This window comes from Bufo gargarizans, chromosome 1 (assembly GCF_014858855.1).
Source record: "Bufo gargarizans isolate SCDJY-AF-19 chromosome 1, ASM1485885v1, whole genome shotgun sequence".
NCBI lineage: Eukaryota > Metazoa > Chordata > Amphibia > Anura > Bufonidae > Bufo > Bufo gargarizans.
In genome coordinates, this window is record NC_058080.1 from 757,349,426 (window position 1) to 757,373,335 (window position 23,910).

Below are 23,910 nucleotides of genomic sequence, written 5' to 3' on the forward strand. Positions count from 1 at the left end.
CCTCCACTGCTGCACATCATTTAGCAGTCTCTTATTAACCCCTTCCCTGCTGCACATCACCCAGCATATTAACCCCTCCCCTGCTGTACATAATTCAACCGTCTCTTATTAACCCCTTCCCTGCTGCACATAACCCAACATCCTATTAACCCCTCCACTGCTGCAGATCACCCAGCACCCTCATATTAACCCCTCCTCTGCCGTACACCATCCTCTCACCACCGCTCCTGAATATAATCTGGTGTTCAGCGCTTTTCTTACAGTGATACCTCTGCTCCTCGGACATGGATGACGCCCTCCTGGTCATACATGGATTTTTCACGTGACCCTCATTACGGTCTATTCACCTACATGTACTGGACAGTCCCAGAAACCTGCTGCGTGTGAACAGAGCTGGAACCAGCCAACACCACTGGGGGGACGACTCCTGCCCATGGGACAATCCAGCAAATGATGAAGGGGTTAATGGCCTTTACTGACACAGGAAATCATTTGGTAAGTGAACCTGTGTGCTGCGGTCCTGTTGTCAGAGAAGACGCGGATCGGGAGCCGCACTCGTCCGGGTTATACATTTTATTGGGATTAGAAACGAGAAACCAGTAAAACGATGACATCACGGATCCTCCACAGGTGACGGGACATCGGCGGGGTCACCCCATATATAAACATGGAAGGGGTCTATACTACGGGGGGAGGGAAAGCTCTAGTTTTATTAGGGCAGTGAGATCCTGACTCCAAAAACAGACACTAAACACAGCCAAACCTGCAGCGAGGGAGGGGGAGTTCAATCTGTACATACAGTGCCGTCACTCTGTAAACCCTTCACTTTTCATGTGTATTAGGCCTCATGCACACAACAGTATTTTTTTGCGGTCCGCAAAAAGGGGTTCCGTTGTTCCGTGTCCGTTTTTGTTTCCGTGTGTCTTCCGTTATTTTTGGAGGATCTCCAGACATGAAGGAAAGTAAAAAAAAAAAAAGAAGTTTAGTTTGCCATGCAAATGATAGGAAAAAAACGGACGCGGACGACAATCTTGTGTGCATCCGTGTTTTTTCACGGACCCATTGACTTGAATGGGTCCGCGAACCATTGTCCGTGAAAAAAATAGGACAGGTCATATTTTTTTCAAGGACTGGAAAAAAAGGATCACGGACGCGGATGAGAAACGGTGCATTTTCAGAATTTTCCACGCACCCATTGAAAGTCAATGGGTCTGCTGAAAATCACGGAAAACGGAACAACGGACACAACAACAGTCGTGTGCATGAGGCCTTACTCCAATTACATCCAGAGCTGCATTCACACACCTGCTGTCTTCCGGGTTAGATCTGAAGACCGCCGCTGCCTGTAGTGCATTGTGGGAGATATGGCCACAGTCACTGGGACTGTAGAGGCGGCTCGAACCGGCCCTATGGAGAGTGCAGGCACCCAGGGGCCCCTGTGACTCCCGCAACACATCATGGCAATATCTGTCTGCACATTCTGTGCTTAGAGAGCTGCAGCTCTGGCTGTAACGAGTGCAGGACCTAATGTTACTGCAGAATTAGGAATGCTGCTCTGGTTGTAACTAGAGTATAACACAAGACCAGTACAGAAGGTGCACAGAGTGACCCAGGTTTGTATAGAGAGGCACCATGAGCTTTTGTCAGACTCCACAGCCCCATCCCCCGCCGGCACAGACAGATTACGGGTATAAATAAGACGCTCCTTGCTGACGGTCTCCTCCTGTAAGTGCTCCTTATAATGACGCTTTATTAAACATTGGGCTCCTGTCATGGTGCCCATCGCTCGTCCGGCAGCAAAAAGCACAGTCCTCGTGTGTACGGAGACAGGAAGTGGATCTGCCAATCCTGAGAGACGATAGGAGGGTAATGCGGCATGGCAGCAGAGATCAGCGGCGCCCGTCCATCAGCAGCACAGGATAAGAAGAGCCGCTGCTGTAGTGTGGAGGACGGTACATGCAAAGTACATGATGGCGGCTCCGTCACCGGGGTCACTCCGGGCGCGGCTTCACCTGTTTTGCGGCTTCCAGCTGAGAAAGAACCTCGTCCCACATCACAAACTGCTTAGAAAGGAGGAGGGTCTGATAGAGCGGGTCAAGTCAAATAGCAGGGGTGTTACATAGGACTGCAGGTGACATCTACTACATCATCTGTACTCAGAGAGCTAGAACTGTGTTATCTGTGGTGTTACATAGGACTGCAGGTGACATCTACTACATCATCTGTACTCAGAGAGTTATCACTGTGTTATCTGTGGTGTTACATAGGACTGCAGGTGACATCTACTACATCATCTGTACTCAGAGTTGTAACTGTTATCTGTGGTGTTACATAGGACTGCAGGTGACATCTACTACATCATCTGTACTCAGAGAGTTATCACTGTGTTATCTGTGGTGTTACATAGGACTGCAGGTGACATCTACTACATCATCTGTACTCAGAGTTGTAACTGTTATCTGTGGTGTTACATAGGACTGCAGGTGACATCTACTACATCATCTGTACTCAGAGAGTTATCACTGTGTTATCTGTGGTGTTACATAGGACTGCAGGTGACATCTACTACATCATCTGTACTCAGAGTTGTAACTGTTATCTGTGGTGTTACATAGGACTGCAGGTGACATCTACTACATCATCTGTACTCAGAGAGTTATCACTGTGTTATCTGTGGTGTTACATAGGACTGCAGGTGACATCTACTACATCATCTGTACTCAGAGTTGTAACTGTTATCTGTGGTGTTACATAGGACTGCAGGTGACATCTACTACATCATCTGTACTCAGAGAGTTATCACTGTGTTATCTGTGGTGTTACATAGGACTGCAGGTGACATCTACTACATCATCTGTACTCGGAGAGTTATCATTGTGTTATCTGTGGTGTTACATAGGACTGCAGGTGACATCTACTACATCATCTGTACTCAGAGTTATCCCTGTGTTATCTGTGGTGTTACATAGGACTGCAGGTGACATCTACTAAATGATCTGTACTCAGGGAGTTGTAACTGTGTTATCTATGGTGTTACATAGGACTGCAGGTGTCATCTACTAAATTATCTGTACTCAGGGAGTTGTAACTGTGTTATCTATGGTGTTACATAGGACTGCAGGTGACATCTACTACATTATCTGTACTCAGGGAGTTGTAACTGTGTTATCTATGGTGTTACATAGGACTGCAGGTGACATCTACTACATTATCTGTACCCAGAGAGTTATCACTGTGTTATCTGTGGTGTTACATAGGACTGCAGGTGACATCTACTGCATTATCTGTACTCAGAGAGTTATCACTGTGTTATCTGTGGTGTTACATAGGACTGCAGGTGACATCTACTACATCATCTGTACTCAGGGAGTTGTAACTGTGTTATCTATGGTGTTACATAGGACTGCAGGTGACATCTACTACATTATCTGTACTAAGGGAGTTATCACTGTGTTATCTGTGGTGTTACATAGGACTGCAGGTGACATCTACTACATCATCTGTACTCAGAGAGTTATCCCTGTGTTATCTGTGGTGTTACATAGGACTGCAGGTGACATCTACTACATCATCTGTACTCAGAGAGTTGTAACTGTGTTATCTGTGGTGTTACATAGGACTGCAGGTGTCATCTACTACATCATCTGTACTCAGGGAGTTGTAACTGTGTTATCTGTGGTGTTACATAGGACTGCAGGTGTCATCTACTACATCATCTGTACTCAGGGAGTTGTAACTGTGTTATCTGTGGTGTTACATAGGACTGCAGGCGACATCTACTACATCATCTGTACTCAGAGAGTTATCACTGTGTTATCTATGGTGTTACATAGGACTGCAGGTGACATCTACTACATCATCTGTACTCAGGGAGTTGTAACTGTGTTATCTATGGTGTTACATAGGACTGCAGGTGACATCTACTACATCATCTGTACTCAGAGAGTTATCCCTGTGTTATCTGTGGTGTTACATAGGACTGCAGGTGACATCTACTAAATGATCTGTACTCAGAGAGTTGTAACTGTGTTATCTATGGTGTTACATAGGACTGCAGGTGTCATCTACTACATTATCTGTACCCAGAGAGTTATCACTGTTATCTGTGGTGTTAAATAGGACTGCAGGTGACATCTACTACATCATCTGTACTCAGGGAGTTGTAACTGTTATCTATGGTGTTACATAGGACTGCAGGTGACATCTACTACATCATCTGTACTCAGAGAGTTATCACTGTGTTATCTATGGTGTTACATAGGACTGCAGGTGACATCTACTACATCATCTGTACTCAGGGAGTTGTAACTGTGTTATCTGTGGTGTTACATAGGACTGCAGGTGACATCTACTACATCATCTGTACTCAGAGAGTTATCACTGTGTTATCTATGGTGTTACATAGGACTGCAGGTGACATCTACTACATTATCTGTACTCAGGGAGTTGTAACTGTGTTATCTGTGGTGTTACATAGGACTGCAGGTGACATCTACTGCATTATCTGTACTCAGAGAGTTATCACTGTGTTATCTGAGGTGTTACATAGGACTGCAGGTAATGCAGTATTAGCACACCCGCTGCCTGCACACACAGAATGTTGGCGGTAGGGCAGTGTCCGTATATGAAGGATACCATGCTGTTGTAGTCCTCGAGGAGTTTCTTGGTCTCAGCCGTTATCTCCTCGCTCTGGTCCTGTGGAGGAGACACATACGGCAGGTGACAATCTTCTGTATATGGGGGTCCCCCCCACCCCCCAGTCCCTGATCTACGGTGAGCTGCGCTTCTGCCGCCGCTCACATGAGGCTGACACATTTTACCTTCTGCAGACGTCGCATACACGGGGGGAGGGGGATGTAAGGAGCAAAACGTGGGGCGTCAGATCGTGTCACTGTGAGGAAGGTGCAGTGTGGGGGAGGGGATGGCGCAACAGGAGGAGCTTATCCAAAAACATTTTCCAATATACGCACCACTGTGCTGTCATAGACTTCCAGGAGTCATGAGAAAACAAATACATAAAAGTCTACAGAGATGATGGGAGTGATGCTTTGTGTGTTATGGAGTGATGAAATCATAAGAATAGGAGGATAGGGATGATGGTAGTGGTACATTGTGTGAGATTAGAGTGTAAGCTCCTGTGGAGAGGGATGATGAGAGTGATACATGATGTGTTATATGATTATTATATTGTGAGCTTCTGTGGAGAGGGATGATGAGAGTGATACATTATGCATTATATGGTGATTAGATTGTGAGCTCCTGGGGACAGCGATGGTGGGAGTCATACACTGTGTGGTATAAGGTGATTAGATTGTGAGCTCCTGGGGACAGCGATGTTGGGAGTCATACACTGTGTGGTATATGGTGATTAGATTGTGAGCTCCTGGGGACAGCGATGTTGGGAGTCATACACTGTGTGGTATATGGTGATTAGATTGTGAGCTCCTGGGGATAGCGATGGTGGGAGTCATACCCTGTGTGGTATATAGTGATTAGATTGTGAGCTCCTGGGGACAGCGATGTTGGGAGTCATACACTGTGTGGTATATAGTGATTAGATTGTGAGATCCTGGGGACAGCGATGGTGGGAGTCATACACTGTGTGGTATATGGTGATTAGATTGTGAGCTCCTGGGGACAGCGATGGTGGGAGTCATACACTGTGTGGTATAAGGTGATTAGATTGTGAGATCCTGGGGACAGCGATGGTGGGATTCATACACTGTGTGGTATATAGTGATTAGATTGTGAGCTCCTGGGGACAGCGATGGTGGGAGTCATACCCTGTGTGGTATATAGTGATTAGATTGTGAGCTCCTGGGGACAGCGATGTTGGGAGTCATACACTGTGTGGTATATGGTGATTAGATTGTGAGCTCCTGGGGACAGCGATGGTGGGAGTCATACACTGTGTGGTATAAGGTGATTAGATTGTGAGATCCTGGGGACAGCGATGGTGGGAGTCATACACTGTGTGGTATATGGTGATTAGATTGTGAGCTCCTGGGGTTGGAGCATACATAGTGTATTACAGAGCAATCAGATAATAGCTGAAGAGGACAAGGATGATGGGAGTGGTTATACTTGGTGTCAGCACTATGGCATACATTGGTGCTGTGTCATTAGGTGTTAATCTCCTGTTGGTGACACATTATAGCCCCCGGCCGGGGCCGCCCCCATTACTCACACCCTTCCTGTCTCTAATGCTTCCGTTTTTCAGTCAGCAGAAAAAAAAGCCATAAAATTGTCCTGTAAACCGGATTCTCTCTGAACGGCTGCAGTCAGCATCGCACCGATCAATGAGAAACTGCAGCAACCGCCAGGGAGCAACCCTTGCGCTGCCAAAGACAGGAGGCGTAGGAATGCAGCTTGGGATGTGAATGGAGTATAAAGTTGGTCATCTACAGTACATTAAAGGGCATCTGTCAGCAGTTTTGTACCTATGGCAGCTGAAGACATCTGTGTTGGTCCTGTGTTCATATCTGCCTGCATTGCTGAGAAAAACAATGTTTTCTTATATGGAAATGAGCCTCTAGGAGCAACGGGGGCGTTGCCATTGCTCCTAAAGGCTCAGTTTTTTTCTGCAACTGCAGCTTCCTGTCTACTTTGATTGACAGGGCCAGGCATGATGAGGTTGTCACTGCCTGGCCCTGTCATAGTGTACAGAACACAGCAGTTGCAGAGAGCGCAGAGCCTCTAGGTGTAATGGTAACGCCCCCGTTGCTCCTAGAGGCTAATTTGCATATATTAAAACACAATTTTTCTCAGCAATGCGGGCACATATGAACACGGGACCAACACAGATGCCTTCAGCTGCCGAGTGCACATGTAACAGGTCAGCCAGTGTCATAGGTAAAAAAACTGCTGACAGATGCCCTCCTGACTCTGACAGACTATGGATTGGGCATGTGTAATTCCCTTTCGTTCCCCGTAGACATAACCCTGGGAGGGGGTACAGAGGTGGCAGAAGCTTCTTCCCCACTCAGAACAAGTGTACATGTGTGTGGGTCACAGCCAGCGGACACCTACCTGATGCTTTATGTGGATCTGGGACAGAGTCTGTAGCTTGGAGGCCTGCGCCGGCACCGCTGCCAACAGAGAGAGACGGGTCAGAAAACAGCCAATAACCACCGACAGTAGGGGCTCTGCACTTATGTAAATGAGGCTTAAAGGGGCTTTCCACTCCATTATTTTATCTCCTCCTCCGCCATAACTTTTTTAAATTCTCTGTTCCCACAGCCATATGAGGGCCTATTTTTTTTTTTCGGGACAAGTTGTATTTTTTTTTTATGGCACCATTTCATTTACCACATCTTGTATTGGTAACGCTGATTCTCACAAAAAATTGGGGCTTTGATATTAGGGGGGGGGGGGTATATTTATCAAAACTGGTTTAAAAGAAAACTGGCTTAGTCGCCCATAGCAACCAATCAGATTCCATCTTTCGTTTCTCAGAGCTCCTTTGGAAAATAATGGGTGGAATCTGATTGGTTGCTATGGGCGACTAAGCCAGTTCTACTTTACACCAGTTTTTGTATTAAATTTGTATTGTTTTTTATTTAGTTTTAGTGCTTAAAAAAAATAATAATAATCTTTGCATTGCCATTTTCTGACATCCATAACTTTTTGATATTTCTGTCTATGGAGCTGTGTGAGGGCTTGTTTTGCGGGCGAACTGTGTTTTTTATTGGTACCATTTTGGGGGTACATTTGACTTCTTGATCACTTTTACAAAAAAAAAATTGGGGGGGGGGGGATATATGTTAGGTTTACTTTTTATATGTAAAATTGGGAAAGGGAGTGATTTGAATTTTTTATTAATATTTAATTTTTTTTACTTTTTACCGAATAATATTTAGTCTCCTTAGGGGACTTGAACATGCGATCTTCTGTTCGCTTGTCCCATAGACTGCAATAGAATACTATTGCAGTCTATGGGATTCTGACAGGCTGTCTGTGAAGCTGGGCCTCGGGCAGTCAGCCATGACATCCTTGGGAACCTCCACAAGGCCCCAAGCTGTCTGCCTAAGGCCTCATGCACACGACCGTTGTGTGCATCCGTGGCCGTTGTGCCGTTTTCCGTTTTTTTTCGCGGACCCATTGACTTTCAATGGGTCCGTGGAAAAATCGGAAAATGCACCGTTTTGCAGCCGAGGCCGTGATCCGTGTATCCTGTCCGTCAAAAAAATAAGACCTGTCCTATTTTTTTGACGGACAACGGTTCACGGACCCATTCAAGTCAATGGGTCCGTGAAAGAACACGGATGCACACAAGATTGGCATCCGTGTCCGTGGCCGTAGGTTGCTTTCATACAGACGGATCCGAAGATCCGTCTGCATAAAAGCTTTTTCTGATCTAAGTTTTCACTTCGTGAAAACTCATTTCCGACAGTATATTCTAACACAGAAGCGTTCCCATGGTGATGGGGACGCTTCTAGTTAGAATACACTGCAAACTTTGTACAAGACTGCCCCCTGCTGCCTGGCAGCACCCGATCTCTTACAGGGGGATATGATAGCACAATTAACCCCTTCAGGTGCGGCACCTAAAGGGGTTAATTGTACTATCATATTCCCCTGTAAGAGATCAGGGCTGCCAGGCAGCAGGGGGCAGACCCCCCCCCCCCCAGTTTGAATATCGTTGGTGGCACAGTGTGCCCCCACCATCGCCCCCCCCCTCCCTCCCTCTATTGTATTAAATCGTTGGTGGCACAGTGTGCCAACCACCATCGGCCCCCCTCCCTCCCTCTATTGTATTAAATCGTTGGTGGCACAGTGTGCCAACCACCATCGGCCCCCCTCCCTCCCTCTATTGTATTAAATCGTTGGTGGCACAGTGTGCCAACCACCATCGCCCCCCCCCCTCCCTCTATAGCAGTAACATTGGTGGCAGTGTGCGGTCTCAACAGTAGAAGATTCATACTTACCTGCTTGCTGCTGCCATGTCTGTGAACGGCCGGGAGCTCCTCCTACTGGTAAGTGACAGTTCTTTAGCAATGCGCCGCACAGACCTTTCACTTACCAGTAGGAGGAGCTCCCGGCCGGACACAGACATCGCAGCAGCAAAGCAGGTAAGTATGAATCTTCTACTGTTGAGACCGCACACGGCCACCAATGTTACTGCTATAGAGGGAGGGGGGGGGCGATGGTGGTTGGCACACTGTGCCACCAACGATTTAATACAATAGAGGGAGGGAGGGGGGCCGATGGTGGTTGGCACACTGTGCCACCAACGATTTAATACAATAGAGGGAGGGAGGGGGGGCCGATGGTGGTTGGCACACTGTGCCACCAACGATTTAATACAATAGAGGAAGGAGGGGGGGGGCGATGGTGGGGGCACACTGTGCCACCAACGATATTCAAACTGGGGAGGGGGGGGGGGGGGGGGCTGCCCCCTGCTGCCTGGCAGCCCTGATCTCTTACAGGGGAATATGATAGTACAATTAACCCCTTTAGGTGCCGCACCTAAAGGGGTTAATTGTGCTATCATATCCCCCAGTAAGAGATCGGGTGCTGCCAGGCAGCAGGGGGCAGTCTTGTACAAAGTTTGTAGTGTATTCTAACCTGAAGCGTCCCCATCACCATGGGAACGCCTCTGTGTTAGAATATACTGTCGGATCTGAGGTTCACGAAGTAGCTCATATCCGACAGTATATTCTAACATAGAGGCGTTCCCATGGTGATGGGGACGCTTCAAGTTAAAATATACCATCGGATTGGAGAAAACTCCAATCCGATGGTATAAAAGAACTCCAGACTTTACATTGAAAGTCAATGGGGACGGATCCGTTTGAAATGGCACCATATTGTGTCAACATCAAACGGATCCGTCCCCATTGACTTGCATTGTAATTCAGGACGGATCCGTTTGGCTCCGCACGGCCAGGCGGACACCAAAACGACTTTTTTTTCATGTCCGTGGATCCTCCAAAAATCAAGGAAGACCCACGGACGAAAAAACGGTCACGGATCACGGACCCACGGACCCCGTTTTTGCGGGCCGTGAAAAAAAACTGTCGTGTGCATGAGGCCTAACCCCGCAGATACCACAGTCGCTACTGACAGCAGCATCTGAGGCGTTAAATGACCTAGAACACCCTAATTGAGGCTGGGTGTATGGGGAGCCCAGCGCGAGTCCGCTCCATACATCCCCTTACTGCTGATCACATACATGTACTTGATTTTCGTTAAGGGGTTAATTAACGGCTCTGAAACTTTTGATTGTCATTCTTTCCCAATTCTTCGTCATTTTGAAAGGTCTTAACTTGCTGTCAGTAATTGGGAGCTTTCCTGTTTACATCCAGGGGCTGAAAACCTGAACATTGCACTTTTTCACAGCTGAGGGTTCATTTTACCTGCACTGACACATTGTAACAAACTCTCTGGACAGGAGAGAGATTTGTGCTGCCTTTACCTCACAGAGGGTTGTCAAGACAGGGTGCAACTGTAGCAAACCCTCCGCTGTGAGAAGTATCAAGCTGGTACCGGTTTCCAGTCTCTGCGTATAAACTTGTCTAGTCACTGACAGCAGGCACAGATGTTGAAAAAGGGCGAGAAATTTAAATTGTCAGAAAGTTGCAGAACTGGATGAAACTTAATTTACATAAACCGGGAAAACTTTACACGACTTCTGTGGGGTTAGTATTGGGGTCGCGTTGAGTCCTCCAGAGCTGATCTTCACCTTTGATGTGCTCACTGTCCAGCAGGGGCTGCAGGGAATGGAGCTGCTCCAGCAGTGCGGCCTGGGACAGGATGTACTGCTCCTCTGCGGGAGAGAGAGGCAAGAATCACAGTCCTGACAGGGATCCCCCTCCTCCCCCAACCTGAGCCCCCCGGTCACCGTGAAGACCTCAGGGGCTCACTTACAGCTGTGTGGAGGGAAACAATCAGGGAGAGCGTCAGCAATCACCTGCCAAAATGACCTCCAGCTTTATGGCGTCGGGGACAGCGATTCTGTCGATGTACTGAGGGTCCAGATACTTTATCAGGTCGTCGACTGAAAGACAAAGGGCAGGGGAGGCTCAGATATCAGACACAGCTGTACCAAACCCTCAGCTCTGTGAAGTCTTGGGTCAACACTGTTTTTGTTGGCTACTGGACGTGAACAAGAATGTTGTTATTCACTGGCAGCAAGCAGAGAAAGTGAGAGATTTGAGACAAGGTAGATAAGACTGATGCGGAACAGTTATGATGTCAGATCTACATACATAGCGTTAGGGCTCATTCAGACGGCCGTATGCTGTCCGCAAAAATACTGAATGCTATCCGTTTTTTTGCAGATCCGCAAAAAAACGGATAGCATTCAGTATTTTTGCGGACCCATAGACTTCAATGGGGCCATTTCCTGATTTTCACGGACAAGTATAGGACATGTTTCATTTGTTTTGCGGAGCCGTGGAATAGAAAAGGGCCCCATAGAAGTGAATGGGTCGGCATCTAATCCGCAAAAAAAACGGATCAGCGGATAGCATATGGCCGTCTGAATGAGCCCTTAGAGCAGGCATCCTCAAACTGCGGCCCTCCAGCTGTTGTAAAACTACAACTCCCACAATGCCCTGCTGTAGGCTGATACCTGTAGGCTGTTCGGGCATGCTGGGAGTTGTAGTTTTGCAACAGCTGAAGGGCCGCAGTTTGAGGATGCCTGCCTTAGAGGGATGAAGTGGCCCTGCCAGAATACAGGAATCATCCTGCGGGGGCCAGTAGAGCCTCACTGAGGGGGCAGGACAGGCAGATCCTCTCACCGGGTCTATCTGAGGAGTTCTCCTGCCGGTGTCACAGGGAACGTCACGGCTACAGTTATATATCTGCCCCCCCCCCCCCCCCCCCCCCGGGCGCCTCTTACTTTTCTTGTACAGGGTCTTCACTCGCTCCCTCTTGCTGGCGATGTTCCCCAGAGCAACCTGCACTTTCATCAACCCGTCTGTGACCTGCAACACAAACACAGGTCTGAGCGGAACTGGGAGAGCGGGGGGCAAAAGAGGAGGGTGGGGATGTCATACAGTGACGGGTGGGTGCGGGAGATGATGTCATACGGTGACGGGTGGGTGCCGGAGATGATGTCATACGGTGACGGGTGGGTGCCGGAGATGATGTCATACGGTGACGGGTGGGTGCCGGAGATGATGTCATACAGTGACGGGTGGGTGCGGGAGATGATGTCATACAGTGACGGGTGGGTGCGGGAGATGATGTCATACAGTGACGGGTGGGTGCGGGAGATGATTACATACAGTGACGGGTGGGTGCGGGAGATGATGTCATACAGTGACGGGTGGGTGCGGGAGATGATGTCATACAGTGACGGGTGGGTGCGGGAGATGATGTCATACAGTGACGGGTGGGTGCCTGAGATGATGTCATACAGTGACGGGTGGGTGCAGGAGATGATGTCATACAGTGACGGGTGGGTGCCGGAGATGATGTCATACAGTGACGGGTGGGTGCCGGAGATGATGTCATACAGTGACGGGTGGGTGCCGGAGATGATGTCATACGGTGACGGGTGGGTGCCGGAGATGATGTCATACGGTGACGGGTGGGTGCGGGAGATGATGTCATACGGTGACGGGTGGGTGCGGGAGATGATGTCATACGGTGACGGGTGGGTGCGGGAGATGATGTCATACGGTGACGGGTGGGTGCGGGAGATGATGTCATACGGTGACGGGTGGGTGCGGGAGATGATGTCATACGGTGACGGGTGGGTGCGGGAGATGATGTCATACGGTGACGGGTGGGTGCGGGAGATGATGTCATACGGTGACGGGTGGGTGCGGGAGATGATGTCATACAATGACGGGTGGGTGCGGGAGATGATGTCATACAGTGACGGGTGGGTGCGGGAGATGATGTCATACAGTGACGGGTGGGTGCGGGAGATGATGTCATACAGTGACGGGTGGGTGCGGGAGATGATGTCATACAGTGAAGGGGTTCAGGTGATGCAGAGTATCCGGGGCACTACAAGTCTCAGCATGCTGTGGTTAGCACGTACCTTCCTTGTCTGAGCCCCGCTCTCCCCGTACAGACGCTGCTCCAGCTCCTGCACCCGACTCTGCAACTCCCGGAGCTCCGCCATCGTTCTCACACTACCACTTCCGGGATACACAGGAAGTGCGTCATCACTATACGCCGCTGGTGAAGCGGCTATGCCCGGAACCAACATGGCGCCCGTCACAGGTCCTCCATGGCCAGTACCCCAAAATATGATCCTCATCAATATTTTACCCGAGTATCATATTCCCATATCATGAGTGTATCCCAGTAATAGGAGCCTCATCAGTGCTCTTCCCAAATAATATCACAATGCATCATTAGTGTACTCCAGTAATACTCAGGGCAACGTAACACATCCCGGCTGCTGCAGAACCTCATAGTGCACACCTCAGCTGCTGCAGAACCTCATAATACATACCTCAGCTGCTGCATAACCTCATAGTACACACCTCAGCTGCTGCAGAACCTCATAGTACACACCTCAGCTGATGCAGAACCTCATCATACACACCTCAGCTGCTGCAGAACCTCATAATGCACACCTCAGCTGCTGCAGGATCTTATAATACACACCTCAGCTCCTGCAGAACATCATAATACACACCTCAGCTGATGCAGAACCTCATAATACACAACTCAGCTGCTGCAGAACCTCATAATGCACACCTCAGCTGCTGCAGAACCTCATAATACACACCTCAGCTGCTGCAGGATCTTATAATACACACCTCAGCTCCTGCAGAACATCATAATGCACACCTCAGCTGATGCAGAACCTCATAATACACAACTCAGCTGCTGCAGAACCTCATAATGCACACCTCAGCTGCTGCAGGATCTTATAATACACACCTCAGCTCCTGCAGAACATCATAATACACACCTCAGCTGCTGCAGAACCTCATAATACACACCTCAGCTCCTGCAGAACATCATAATACACACCTCAGCTGATGCAGAACCTCATAATACACACCTCAGCTGCTGCAGGATCTTATAATACACACCTCAGCTCCTGCAGAACATCATAATGCACACCTCAGCTGATGCAGAACCTCATAATACACAACTCAGCTGCTGCAGAACCTCATAATGCACACCTCAGCTGCTGCAGGATCTTATAATACACACCTCAGCTCCTGCAGAACATCATAATACACACCTCAGCTGCTGCAGAACCTTATAATACACACCTCAGCTCCTGCAGAACATCATTAGTGTACTCCAGTAATACTCAGGGCAACGTAACACATCCCGGCTGCTGCAGAACCTCATAGTGCACACCTCAGCTGCTGCAGAACCTCATAATACATACCTCAGCTGCTGCATAACCTCATAGTACACACCTCAGCTGCTGCAGAACCTCATAATACACACCTCAGCTGATGTAGAACCTTATAATGCACGCCTCAGCTGCTGCAGAACCTCATAATGCACGCCTCAGCTGCTGCAGAACATCACAATACACACCTCCACTGCTGCAGAACATCATAATACACACCTCAGCTGCTGCAGAACCTCATAATACATGCCCCAGCTGCTGCAGAACCTCCTAATACACACCTAAGCTGCTGCAGAACCTCATAATACACACCTCAGCTGCTGCAGAACCTCATAATACATGCCCCAGCTGCTGCAGAACCTCCTAATACACACCTAAGCTGCTGCAGAACCTCATAATACACAACTCAGCTGCTGCAGAACCTCATAATGCACACCTCAGCTGGTGCAGAACCTCATCATACACACCTCAGCTGCTGCAGGATCTTATAATACACACCTCAGCTCCTGCAGAACATCATAATACACACCTCAGCTGATGCAGAACCTCATAATACACACCTCAGCTGCTGCAGAACCTCATAATGCACGCCTCAGCTGCTGCAGAACCTCATAATACACGCCTCAGCTGCTGCAGAACCTCATAATGCACGCCTCAGCTGCTGCAGAACATCACAATACACACCTCCACTGCTGCAGAACATCATAATACACACCTCAGCTGCTGCAGAACCTCATAATACATGCCCCAGCTGCTGCAGAACCTCCTAATACACACCTAAGCTGCTGCAGAACCTCATAATACACAACTCAGCTGCTGCAGAACCTCATAATGCACACCTCAGCTGCTGCAGAACCTCATCATACACACCTCAGCTGCTGCAGAACCTCATAATGCACGCCTCAGCTGCTGCAGAACCTCATACTACACACCTCAGCTGCTGCAGAACCTCATAATGCACGCCTCAGCTGCTGCAGAACCTCATAATGCACGCCTCAGCTGCTGCAGAACATCATAATACACACCTCAGCTGCTGCAGAACATCATAATACACACCTCAGCTGCTGCAGAACCTCATAATACATGCCCCAGCTGCTGCAGAACCTCCTAGTACACACCTTAGCTGCTGCAGAACATCATAATGCACAGCTTAGCTGGTACAGAACCTCAGAGTACACCCCTTAGCTGCTAAAGAACCTCCTAATACACACCTCGGCTTCTGCAGAACGTCATATAATACACACCTCAGCTGCTGCAGAGCCTCATAATGCACACCTCAGCTGCTGCAGAACCTCATAATACACACCTCAGCTGCTGCAGAACCTATAATACACACCTCAGCTGCTGCAGAACCTCATAATACACACCTCAGCTGCTGCAGAGCCTCATAATGCACACCTCAGCTCCCGCAGGAGCTCATAATACACACCTAAGCTGCTGCAGAGCCTCATTATTAGAGATGAGCAAAGTTCATATTTTGAAATTCGTTCACGCTTTGTTTACTGGTAAAAGGTGAATTGCATCATGGTCCGTGGTAACATGTATTATGAGGTTCTGCAGCAGCTGAGGTGTATACTCTGAAGTTCTGTATTTCTATGACAGAATGCATAATGTAATGCCTTTAGAGGCATTCTGTTATTCATTCCGTCATTATAGAAGTCTATGGGCTGCAAAACGGATCCGTCCCGTTTCCGTTAGGCGGGGGAGTCCCGTATTGATATTAGCGTATCGATACGACCTCTAGTGGTTCTTTATCAGTATGACAGGTTTATATTCACTAAGACTGGTCTATTTAGTATGCACATGAAAATGTAGCGCAAGTGAGATGAAATTAGGCGCATGTCTCCATATTTTTGGGTCAAAATATGGCACAACTCACAACAGACGTAGAAGAGTACACCAGACCTGGAGTGGAGTACAAATTCCACTGTTTTTATGACTAAATTAAGCGCAAAATAAGGCGCACCTACATAAAGGTCAGAAAATAGGCGCAAAAGTTAGAAAACTTCGGAATTAGTGTAAAAAATCAAAATAGGAGAACAAGTCACAAATGTCTTTAAAACAGGTGCTATAGGCTCAGACGCTATAGTAAATGTGCCCCTAAAGCTGTATTGGAGGCAGCAGGAGGCGCTGTATTGGAGGCAGCAGGAGGCGCTGTATTGGAGGCAGCAGGAGGCGCTGTATTGGAGGCAGCAGGAGGCACTGTATTGGAGGCAGCAGGAGGCGCTGTATTGGAGGCAGCAGGAGGCACTGTATTGGATGTAGCAGGAGGCGCTGTATTGGAGGCAGCAGGAGGCGCTGTATCGGATGTAGCAAGAGGCTCTGTATGGGAGGCGCTGTATTGGAGGCAGCAGGAGGCGCTGTATTGGAGGCAGCAGGAGGCGCTGTATTGGAGGCAGCAGGAGGCGCTGTATCGGATGTAGCAGGAGGCGCTGTATTGGAGGCAGCAGGAGGCGCTGTATTGGAGGCAGCAGGAGGCGCTGTATTGGAGGCAGCAGGAGGCGCTGTATCGGATGTAGCAGGAGGCGCTGTATCGGAGGCAGCAGGAGGCACTGTATCGGACACTGGCTCGGCTATTTTCGTCTTCCCCATAGAAATTACCGGTAATGGAACCAGGGGCTTTGCATGCACGGTGCGCTCCCATTCACTTCTATGGGAGAAGCGGGGAGCAGCGCTTGGTGGTGGAGGGACCCCCGGAAATCCAGGGTCCTCCAGCCACAGCTATCCCCGCTCTGTTCTCGTTGTAGGTGCGGGTCCCAGAGGTGGGACCCACACCTATCAGACAATGGGGGCATATCCTAGCGATATGCCCCCCTTGTCTGTGATGGGAATATCCCTTTAACGTAATATTTTGAGGCAATCACTGTAGTCAGGCGATTTCTGTGACTCGCAGTGAGACTTCTGCCCCTGTCCACAGGTATTTTGGCCCACTCCTTGTGAGCAAACTGCTCACAGGTTTGAAGATGCCTTCTCCAGACTTCAGGTCCACAGATGGTCATTAGGATTTAGATCAGGTCTCATAGAAGGCCATAGAATAGTCTAATGCTTTGCTCTTAGCCATTCTTGGATGTTTTTAGCTGTGTTTTGGGTTAATATCCTGTTGGAGGACCCGTGACCTGCGACAAGCTTTCTGACACTGGGCAGCACATTTCAAACCAGAATGTCTCGATAGTCTTGAGATTTCATTGTACCCTGCACAGAAACACAAACATAACCGAGCCTCCTCTATGTTTCACAGTAGGTACTGGTATAAAGCAGCACTGGCTTAGTTGCCCATAGCAACCAATCAGATTCCACCTTTCATGTTCCAAAGGAGCTGTCAAAAATGAAAGGTGGAATCTGATTGGTTGCTATGGATAACTAAACCAGTTTTACTTTACACCAGTTTGAGAAATCTCCCCCAATGTTCTTTTCTTTCTACGCTTCATTTTTGTGTCTGTGAACCTAGAGCTGACCTGACCTGCCAAAAAGCTCTAGTTTTGTCTCATCTATCCAAAGGACATTCTCCCCGAAGCTTTGTGGCTTGTTAGTATACATTTTGGCCAATTCCAGTCTCGCGTTTTTATGATTTTCTTTCAACAGTGGTTTTCTGTTCGGACGTCTTCCACTTTGGCTAAGACGGATAGTGTGATCAGACACTGATGTATCTTGACCTTGGAGTTCACCTCCATTTTCTTTGGAAGTTGTTCTGGGCACTTTGGTTACCATTTGTATTATCTGTCTCCTCAATTTGTCATCAATTTTCCTCTTGCGGCCACGTCCAGGGAGGTTGGCTACAGTCCCCTAGACCTTAAAGTCCTGAATAATATGTCCAACTGTAGTAACAAGAAGATCAAGATGTTTGGAGAAGGTCTTATAGCCATTATCTTTAAGGGCTCTTTCACACCTGCGTTCTTTTCTTCCGGCATAGAGTTCCGTCGTCGGGGCTCTATGCCGGAAGAATCCTGATCAGTTTTATCCTAATGCATTCTGAATGGAGAGAAATCCGTTCAGGATGCATCAGGATGCCTTCAGTTCCGGAACGGAACGTTTTTTGGCCGAAGAAAATACCGCAGCATGATGCGCTTTTTGCTCCGGCCAAAAATCCTGAAGACTTGCCGCAAGGCCGGATCCGGAATTAACGCCCATTGAAAGGCATTGATCCGGATCCGGCCTTAAGCTAAACGTCGTTTCGGCGCATTGCCGGATCCGATGTTTAGCTTTTTCTCAATGGTTACCATGGCTGCCGGGACGCTAAAGTCCTGGCAGCCATGGTAAAGTGTAGCGGGGAGCGGGGGAGCAGCATACTTACCATCCGTGCGGCTCCCGGGGCGCTCCAGAGTAACGTCAGGGCGCCCCAGGCGCATGGATGACGTGATCGCATGGCACGTCATCCATGCGCATGGGGCACTCTGACGTCACTCTGGAGCGCCCCGGGAGCCGCGCGGACTGTAAGTATACCGCTCCCCCGCTCCCCACTACTACTATGGCAACCAGGACTTTAATAGCGTCCTGGGTGCCATAGTAACACTGAAAGCATTTTGAAGACGGATCCGTCTTCAAATGCTTTCAGTACACTTGCGTTTTTCCGGATCCGGCGTGTAATTCCGGCAAGTGGAGTACACGCCGGATCCAGACAACGCAAGTGTGAAAGAGGCCTAACATGTTTGTCTATAATGTTCTTTCTAATCTCCTGAGACAACTCTCTCCATAGTTTTCTTTGGTCCATGTTCAGTGTGGTATCCACATGATACAAAACAGCGCAGTGACTACTTGTCACCCTTTAAAGGGAGTCTGTCAACACAATTTGCCCTTATAGACCGTATACATTGCACTGTAGCATAACTATAGATCAGTCGAATGGTACCTTTGTCTTTTTGTTTGGATGTTCACCAGGGGCAAAAACTGAGTTTTATTCGTATGTAAATGAGGGCTCACAAGTGCCCTGTCACGAACGTTCCCGTGGTAGGTACCAGGAGATCGGAGAGATTGGCAACTTGTGGGTTAAATTGACAAGTTCACTGGATCTTATTGTGTCTGTGTTTTGGTGAATGCCACACCCCTTGCTTCAGGTGTTGCTTGTTGGTAATTTACCTTCCCCATAAGTAGCCGCTTCTCACTCTTGTAGGTGCGGTTTATAGATTTTCTTCCAGTCTTCTTACTAGCTGGTCGGTTGTACTCTCTGGTGCTTCTGGAGTTGCCAGTTTTCTACTTTCAGATAAGTCTTGTCTTTTCTTATTGTATTGTGTTTATTTTCCCTGTTGTTTGTATCTGGGCCTAAGACAGAGACCTCCATTTGTCCATCTGGGGAGGAATGGGTTGTCTCTGGTCCTAACCTCATTCCAGGGCCTTATAGGGATATAAGGGCCTAGGTATACAGCATATGAATATTCCTACCTTCAAGGTCTATTCATATTGATAGGTAGTAAGGGCCGGATTAGGGTTGTTTAGGAGGTCACCTGTTCCTTCCCTAGTTTTCAGGCCCAGTTACTGTTCCCCTTCCCTCCTGTGTTTAGTGTGGAGTTTTTCCCCCACACAGATCATGATATGCCCAGGGACGGCATTCATGCTGTAAGTGCCCAGGCCACCCATCCTTCTTCTCACATAACGCCTCCCCAGCCTGTTGCTTGGCCCGCCCTGTAAGCCTTTTACGCCATCCAGTGTACTGGCCGAGATCCCGCCGGCGCATGCGCACTGTGATGACCATTGTGGGCAGCAGCATCGTTCCATGCAGTGAGCATGCGCCGGCGGGATCTCAGCCAGTACACTGGATGGCGTAAGAGGCTTACAGGGCGGGCCAAGCAACAGGCTGGGGAGGGGTTATGTGAGAAGAAGGAAGAGCGGCCTGGGCACTTACAGCATAAACGCCGATCCTGGTCACATGCTATGTAAGCGGTCTGTAAGGGCAACTTGTGGTGACAGACTGACCGATTACAAGTTACAAGACCCCAGTGATGCTAAAAACAGGACACACCTTAGTTAACATGTCCCTATTGTCAAATTATTTCCCATCTTTTCTATGGGTACCATCATTCGTGTCCAGGCCAGTTTCATCAGTTTTTTAAAATAAATTATTCTGTTCAAAAGCAATGTCTGATTTTAAGCAATTTGTTTTATTTATTATTACTTTTGTCAGTTTCATGTTTTTTCAGTGACCATTGTGGGTTTTTCCTTCTCTGACAGAAGGATACCAAGAATTTTTTCCACGTGTGTAGCAAGAAGAGGCAGTAGATGCTGCACCACAGGCAAGGTGACGAACATTACCACCCCTCTCGTTGCCACTCCCTGATGAGGTTTCAAGAGGATTGAGGAGATACTTCTAGCGGAAGTTCCTGATGAGAAGGAGCTCCTCTCCTTAGGACCATATCCCTTCCATTAAATAAAGTTAAGGAATTTTTTCCTGGACTTTTGGGAAGTGTTCGAATGGTAAGGTGAGTATTACTTCTTTTATTATTTTATGATGTGAGTGCTCAGACAACCCTTTGTAAGACAAAATGTAACTTGCTTGATTAGCTTGAATGGTGACTTACAGGAGACGTGGTTTTTGTGGCTAAAAACTGGCCAAGGTAGCAGTTTGTACCAGTGATCTTGGTGGACATTTAAGGTAGTGCCCTCCAGAACTTGGTGACAAACTGCACCCCATTATCTCTATCAATGTGGACAGAAGGGCCACGTAGACCAAAACATCTCTTGAGGAAGGTTTTGAGCCAACCGAGAAGCAGATAGTAACTCAGGTAATGGGACAGTATGACCCATCTTGGAAAAATAATCTACTACCAGCCCGATAGTAGTGAATCTCTGGGCTGGAAGCAGATCAGCAATGAAGTCCATTGATATTTCAGTCCAGGCCTCAGTTGGAATAGGCAGAGGCTGAGAAGACCTGATGGGGCAGTCTGGATGGTAGGAACTGAGAAGAAATAGTGCACATAAAACAAGCTCCCTGACATCTTCTTTCCAGCCTGGCCACCAGAGAAGCGGGCCGTGGGTATAACTCCAGGTTGATTAGCCAGACTGATGAAACAACCTAAAAAAGATCTCGCCCCCTCAATTATAATCTGCCAGACAATAGGTAAGGATGGAGTGAAAACCTGAGAATAAAGCCTGTATTAGACAGGCAGATTTTCTGCCAGATGACCACTATTAAGCGTTTATAGTAATGCTCATTAGCGATCATCTGGCAGTGTAATACTGCCGCCAATTACCCAATGAACGAGCATATGCTCATTCCTCGGACAATCATGATCTTTCATCATGCTGAAAGATCACGGTTTTGCTGCCGGCAAATACCTAGACAACATGGGGACGAGCGATGGCATATCGATCACTCCGGCCTATGCTGTGGAGAAGAACGCTGCATGTAATAGCAGTGGTCTCCTCCATTAGAGATCAGGCAATTGCCGGGAAGGAACGATTTCTCACCGACAATCGCCTGCAGAATCAGGCTTAAAATGGTCCATCGTGCCTGTCATGGGTGCCATGATTTCCGAGTAGTTACGAATAAACTGACAGAATAGAAGAACTGAGAACTTAAACAGCATGGAGACCCATGAGTTCTGACAATTTCACAACTGCACATCCATAAAAAGTCCCTCAGAGGAGATGTAGTTCTAGAAAAAGGATTCTCATAGCTAGCGTTTAGAGTTCTCACAACTACAGGTGGACAGAATAAACAGGGTGACGATGGATCCATAGGTTCTGAGAACTTCAGAACGTTGTCTAAATACACATCAGTCACATCATTATGACCACCAGCTGATATCCAGAGTAACCGCTGTATGTGGCACGGACAGCAGCTAGGCGGCCTGGGAGGGACTCAGTAGGGTCCTGGTAGGTTGTCACAGGTATCTGGAGCCATGCTAACTGCAGTGCATCCCACAGCTGCTGGAGGGGGTCCGGGGAGGATCCATACAGTGAACACAGCCATCGAGGTGGTCAATTGGGCTCAAGTCTAGGAAATAAGGGGCCAGGGAAGTACTTGGACACACTAACGTTCATCCATTCAATGAACGATAAAACGCGACTCATCGGAGAAGACAACCCTTTGCCAATCAGCAGAGGTCCAATTCTGATACTGCCGAGAAAATTGAAGCCTTTTCTGCTAATGCAACTTCATTAGCAGAGGTGCAGTGACCGTCCATATGATTTGGCGCTCCAGACGCAGTAGTGTTCAATGAACTGTTGTTTTAGACACACGTCTGGTGCCCCTGGCTTATTTTGGTAGTGAACTGCTACACTGTAATGTGTCGGTCCACCTTCGCGCACCTTCATAGCCGATATTCACCTCTCACATCAATGACATGTGGTGCTTTGCAGTTTTCATGTGATTTTCATAAGGTGTGTGATAGGCTGTCTGCAGACATATCCCTCGGTGGGTATATAAGGTGTGTGATAGGCTGTCTGCAGACATATCCCTCGGTGGGTATATAAGGTGTGTGATAGGCTGTCTGCACACATATCCCTCGGTGGGTATATAAGGTGTGTGATAGGCTGTCTGCACACATATCCCTTGCTGGGTATATAAGGTGTGTGATAGGTTGTCTGCAGACATGTCCCTCGGTGGGTAAATAAGATGTGTGATAGGCTGTCTGCACACATATCCCTCAGTGGGTGTATAAGGAGTGTGATAGGTTGTCTGCACACATATCCCTCGGTGGGTATATAAGGTGTGTGATAGGTTGTCTGCACACATATCCCTTGCTGGGTATATAAGGTGTGTGATAGGTTGTCTGCAGACATGTCCCTCGGTGGGTAAATAAGATGTGTGATAGGCTGTCTGTACACATATCCCTTGCTGGGTATATAAGGTGTGTGATAGGCTGTCTGCACACATATCCCTTGCTGGGTATATAAGGTGTGTGATAGGCTGTCTGCACACATATCCCTCGCTGGGTATATAAGGTGTGTGATAGGCTGTCTGCAGACATATCCCTCGGTGGGTATATAAGGTGTGTGATAGGCTGTCTGCACACATATCCCCCTGTGGGTATATAAGGTGTGTGATAGGCTGTCTGCAGACATGTCCCTCGGTGGGTAAATAAGGTGTGTGATAGGTTGTCTGCACACATATCCCTCGGTGGGTATATAAGGTGTGTGATAGGCTGTCTGCACACATATCCCTTGCTGGGTATATAAGGTGTGTGATAGGTTGTCTGCAGACATATCCCTCGGTGGGTATATAAGGTGTGTGATAGGCTGTCTGCACACATATCCCTCAGTGGGTGTATAAGGAGTGTGATAGGTTGTCTGCACACATATCCCTCGGTGGGTATATAAGGTGTGTGATAGGTTGTCTGCACACATATCCCTTGCTGGGTATATAAGGTGTGTGATAGGCTGTCTGCACACATATCCCTTGCTGGGTATATAAGGTGTGTGATAGGTTGTCTGCAGACATGTCCCTCGGTGGGTAAATAAGATGTGTGATAGGCTGTCTGCACACATATCCCTCGGTGGGTATATAAGGTGTGTGATAGGCTGTATGCACACATATCCCTTGCTGGGTATATAAGGTGTGTGATAGGCTGTCTGCAGACATATCCCTCGGTGGGTATATAAGGTGTGTGATAGGCTGTCTGCACACATATCCCTCGCTGGGTATATAAGGTGTGTGATAGGCTGTCTGCAGACATATCCATCGCTGGGTATATAAG

At 48.1% G+C, this 23,910-nt stretch overlaps 1 protein-coding gene across 1 annotated transcript; it reads right to left on the reverse strand.

Moving 5' to 3' along the window:
* Positions 1-1,718: 1,718 nt before the first annotated feature.
* DCTN3 (dynactin subunit 3) lies at positions 1,719-13,105 on the reverse strand. Its single transcript, XM_044293659.1, has 7 exons — positions 12,998-13,105; positions 11,846-11,930; positions 10,913-10,999; positions 10,685-10,768; positions 7,030-7,088; positions 4,636-4,695; positions 1,719-2,081 (listed from the first exon to the last, which is right to left on the reverse strand). The coding sequence occupies exons 1-7, from the start codon at positions 13,079-13,081 to the stop codon at positions 1,992-1,994; spliced, it is 549 nt and encodes a 182-aa protein (XP_044149594.1). The 5' UTR covers positions 13,082-13,105; the 3' UTR covers positions 1,719-1,991.
* Positions 13,106-23,910: the final 10,805 nt, after the last annotated feature.

Excerpts from the sequence above, each read along its gene's own strand:
- DCTN3 (XM_044293659.1), bottom strand. The coding sequence starts at position 13,081 with ATGGCGGAGCTCCGGGAGTTGCAGAGTCGGGTGCAGGAGCTGGAGCAG. Across the intron at positions 10,769-10,912 it reads GCTGGAGGTCATTTTGGCAG|AGGAGCAGTACATCCTGTCC; the intron begins GTGATTGCTGAC and ends TCTCTCCCGCAG. Across the intron at positions 2,082-4,635 it reads TCGAGGACTACAACAGCATG|ACCCTCCTCCTTTCTAAGCA; the intron begins GTATCCTTCATA and ends CCGCTCTATCAG.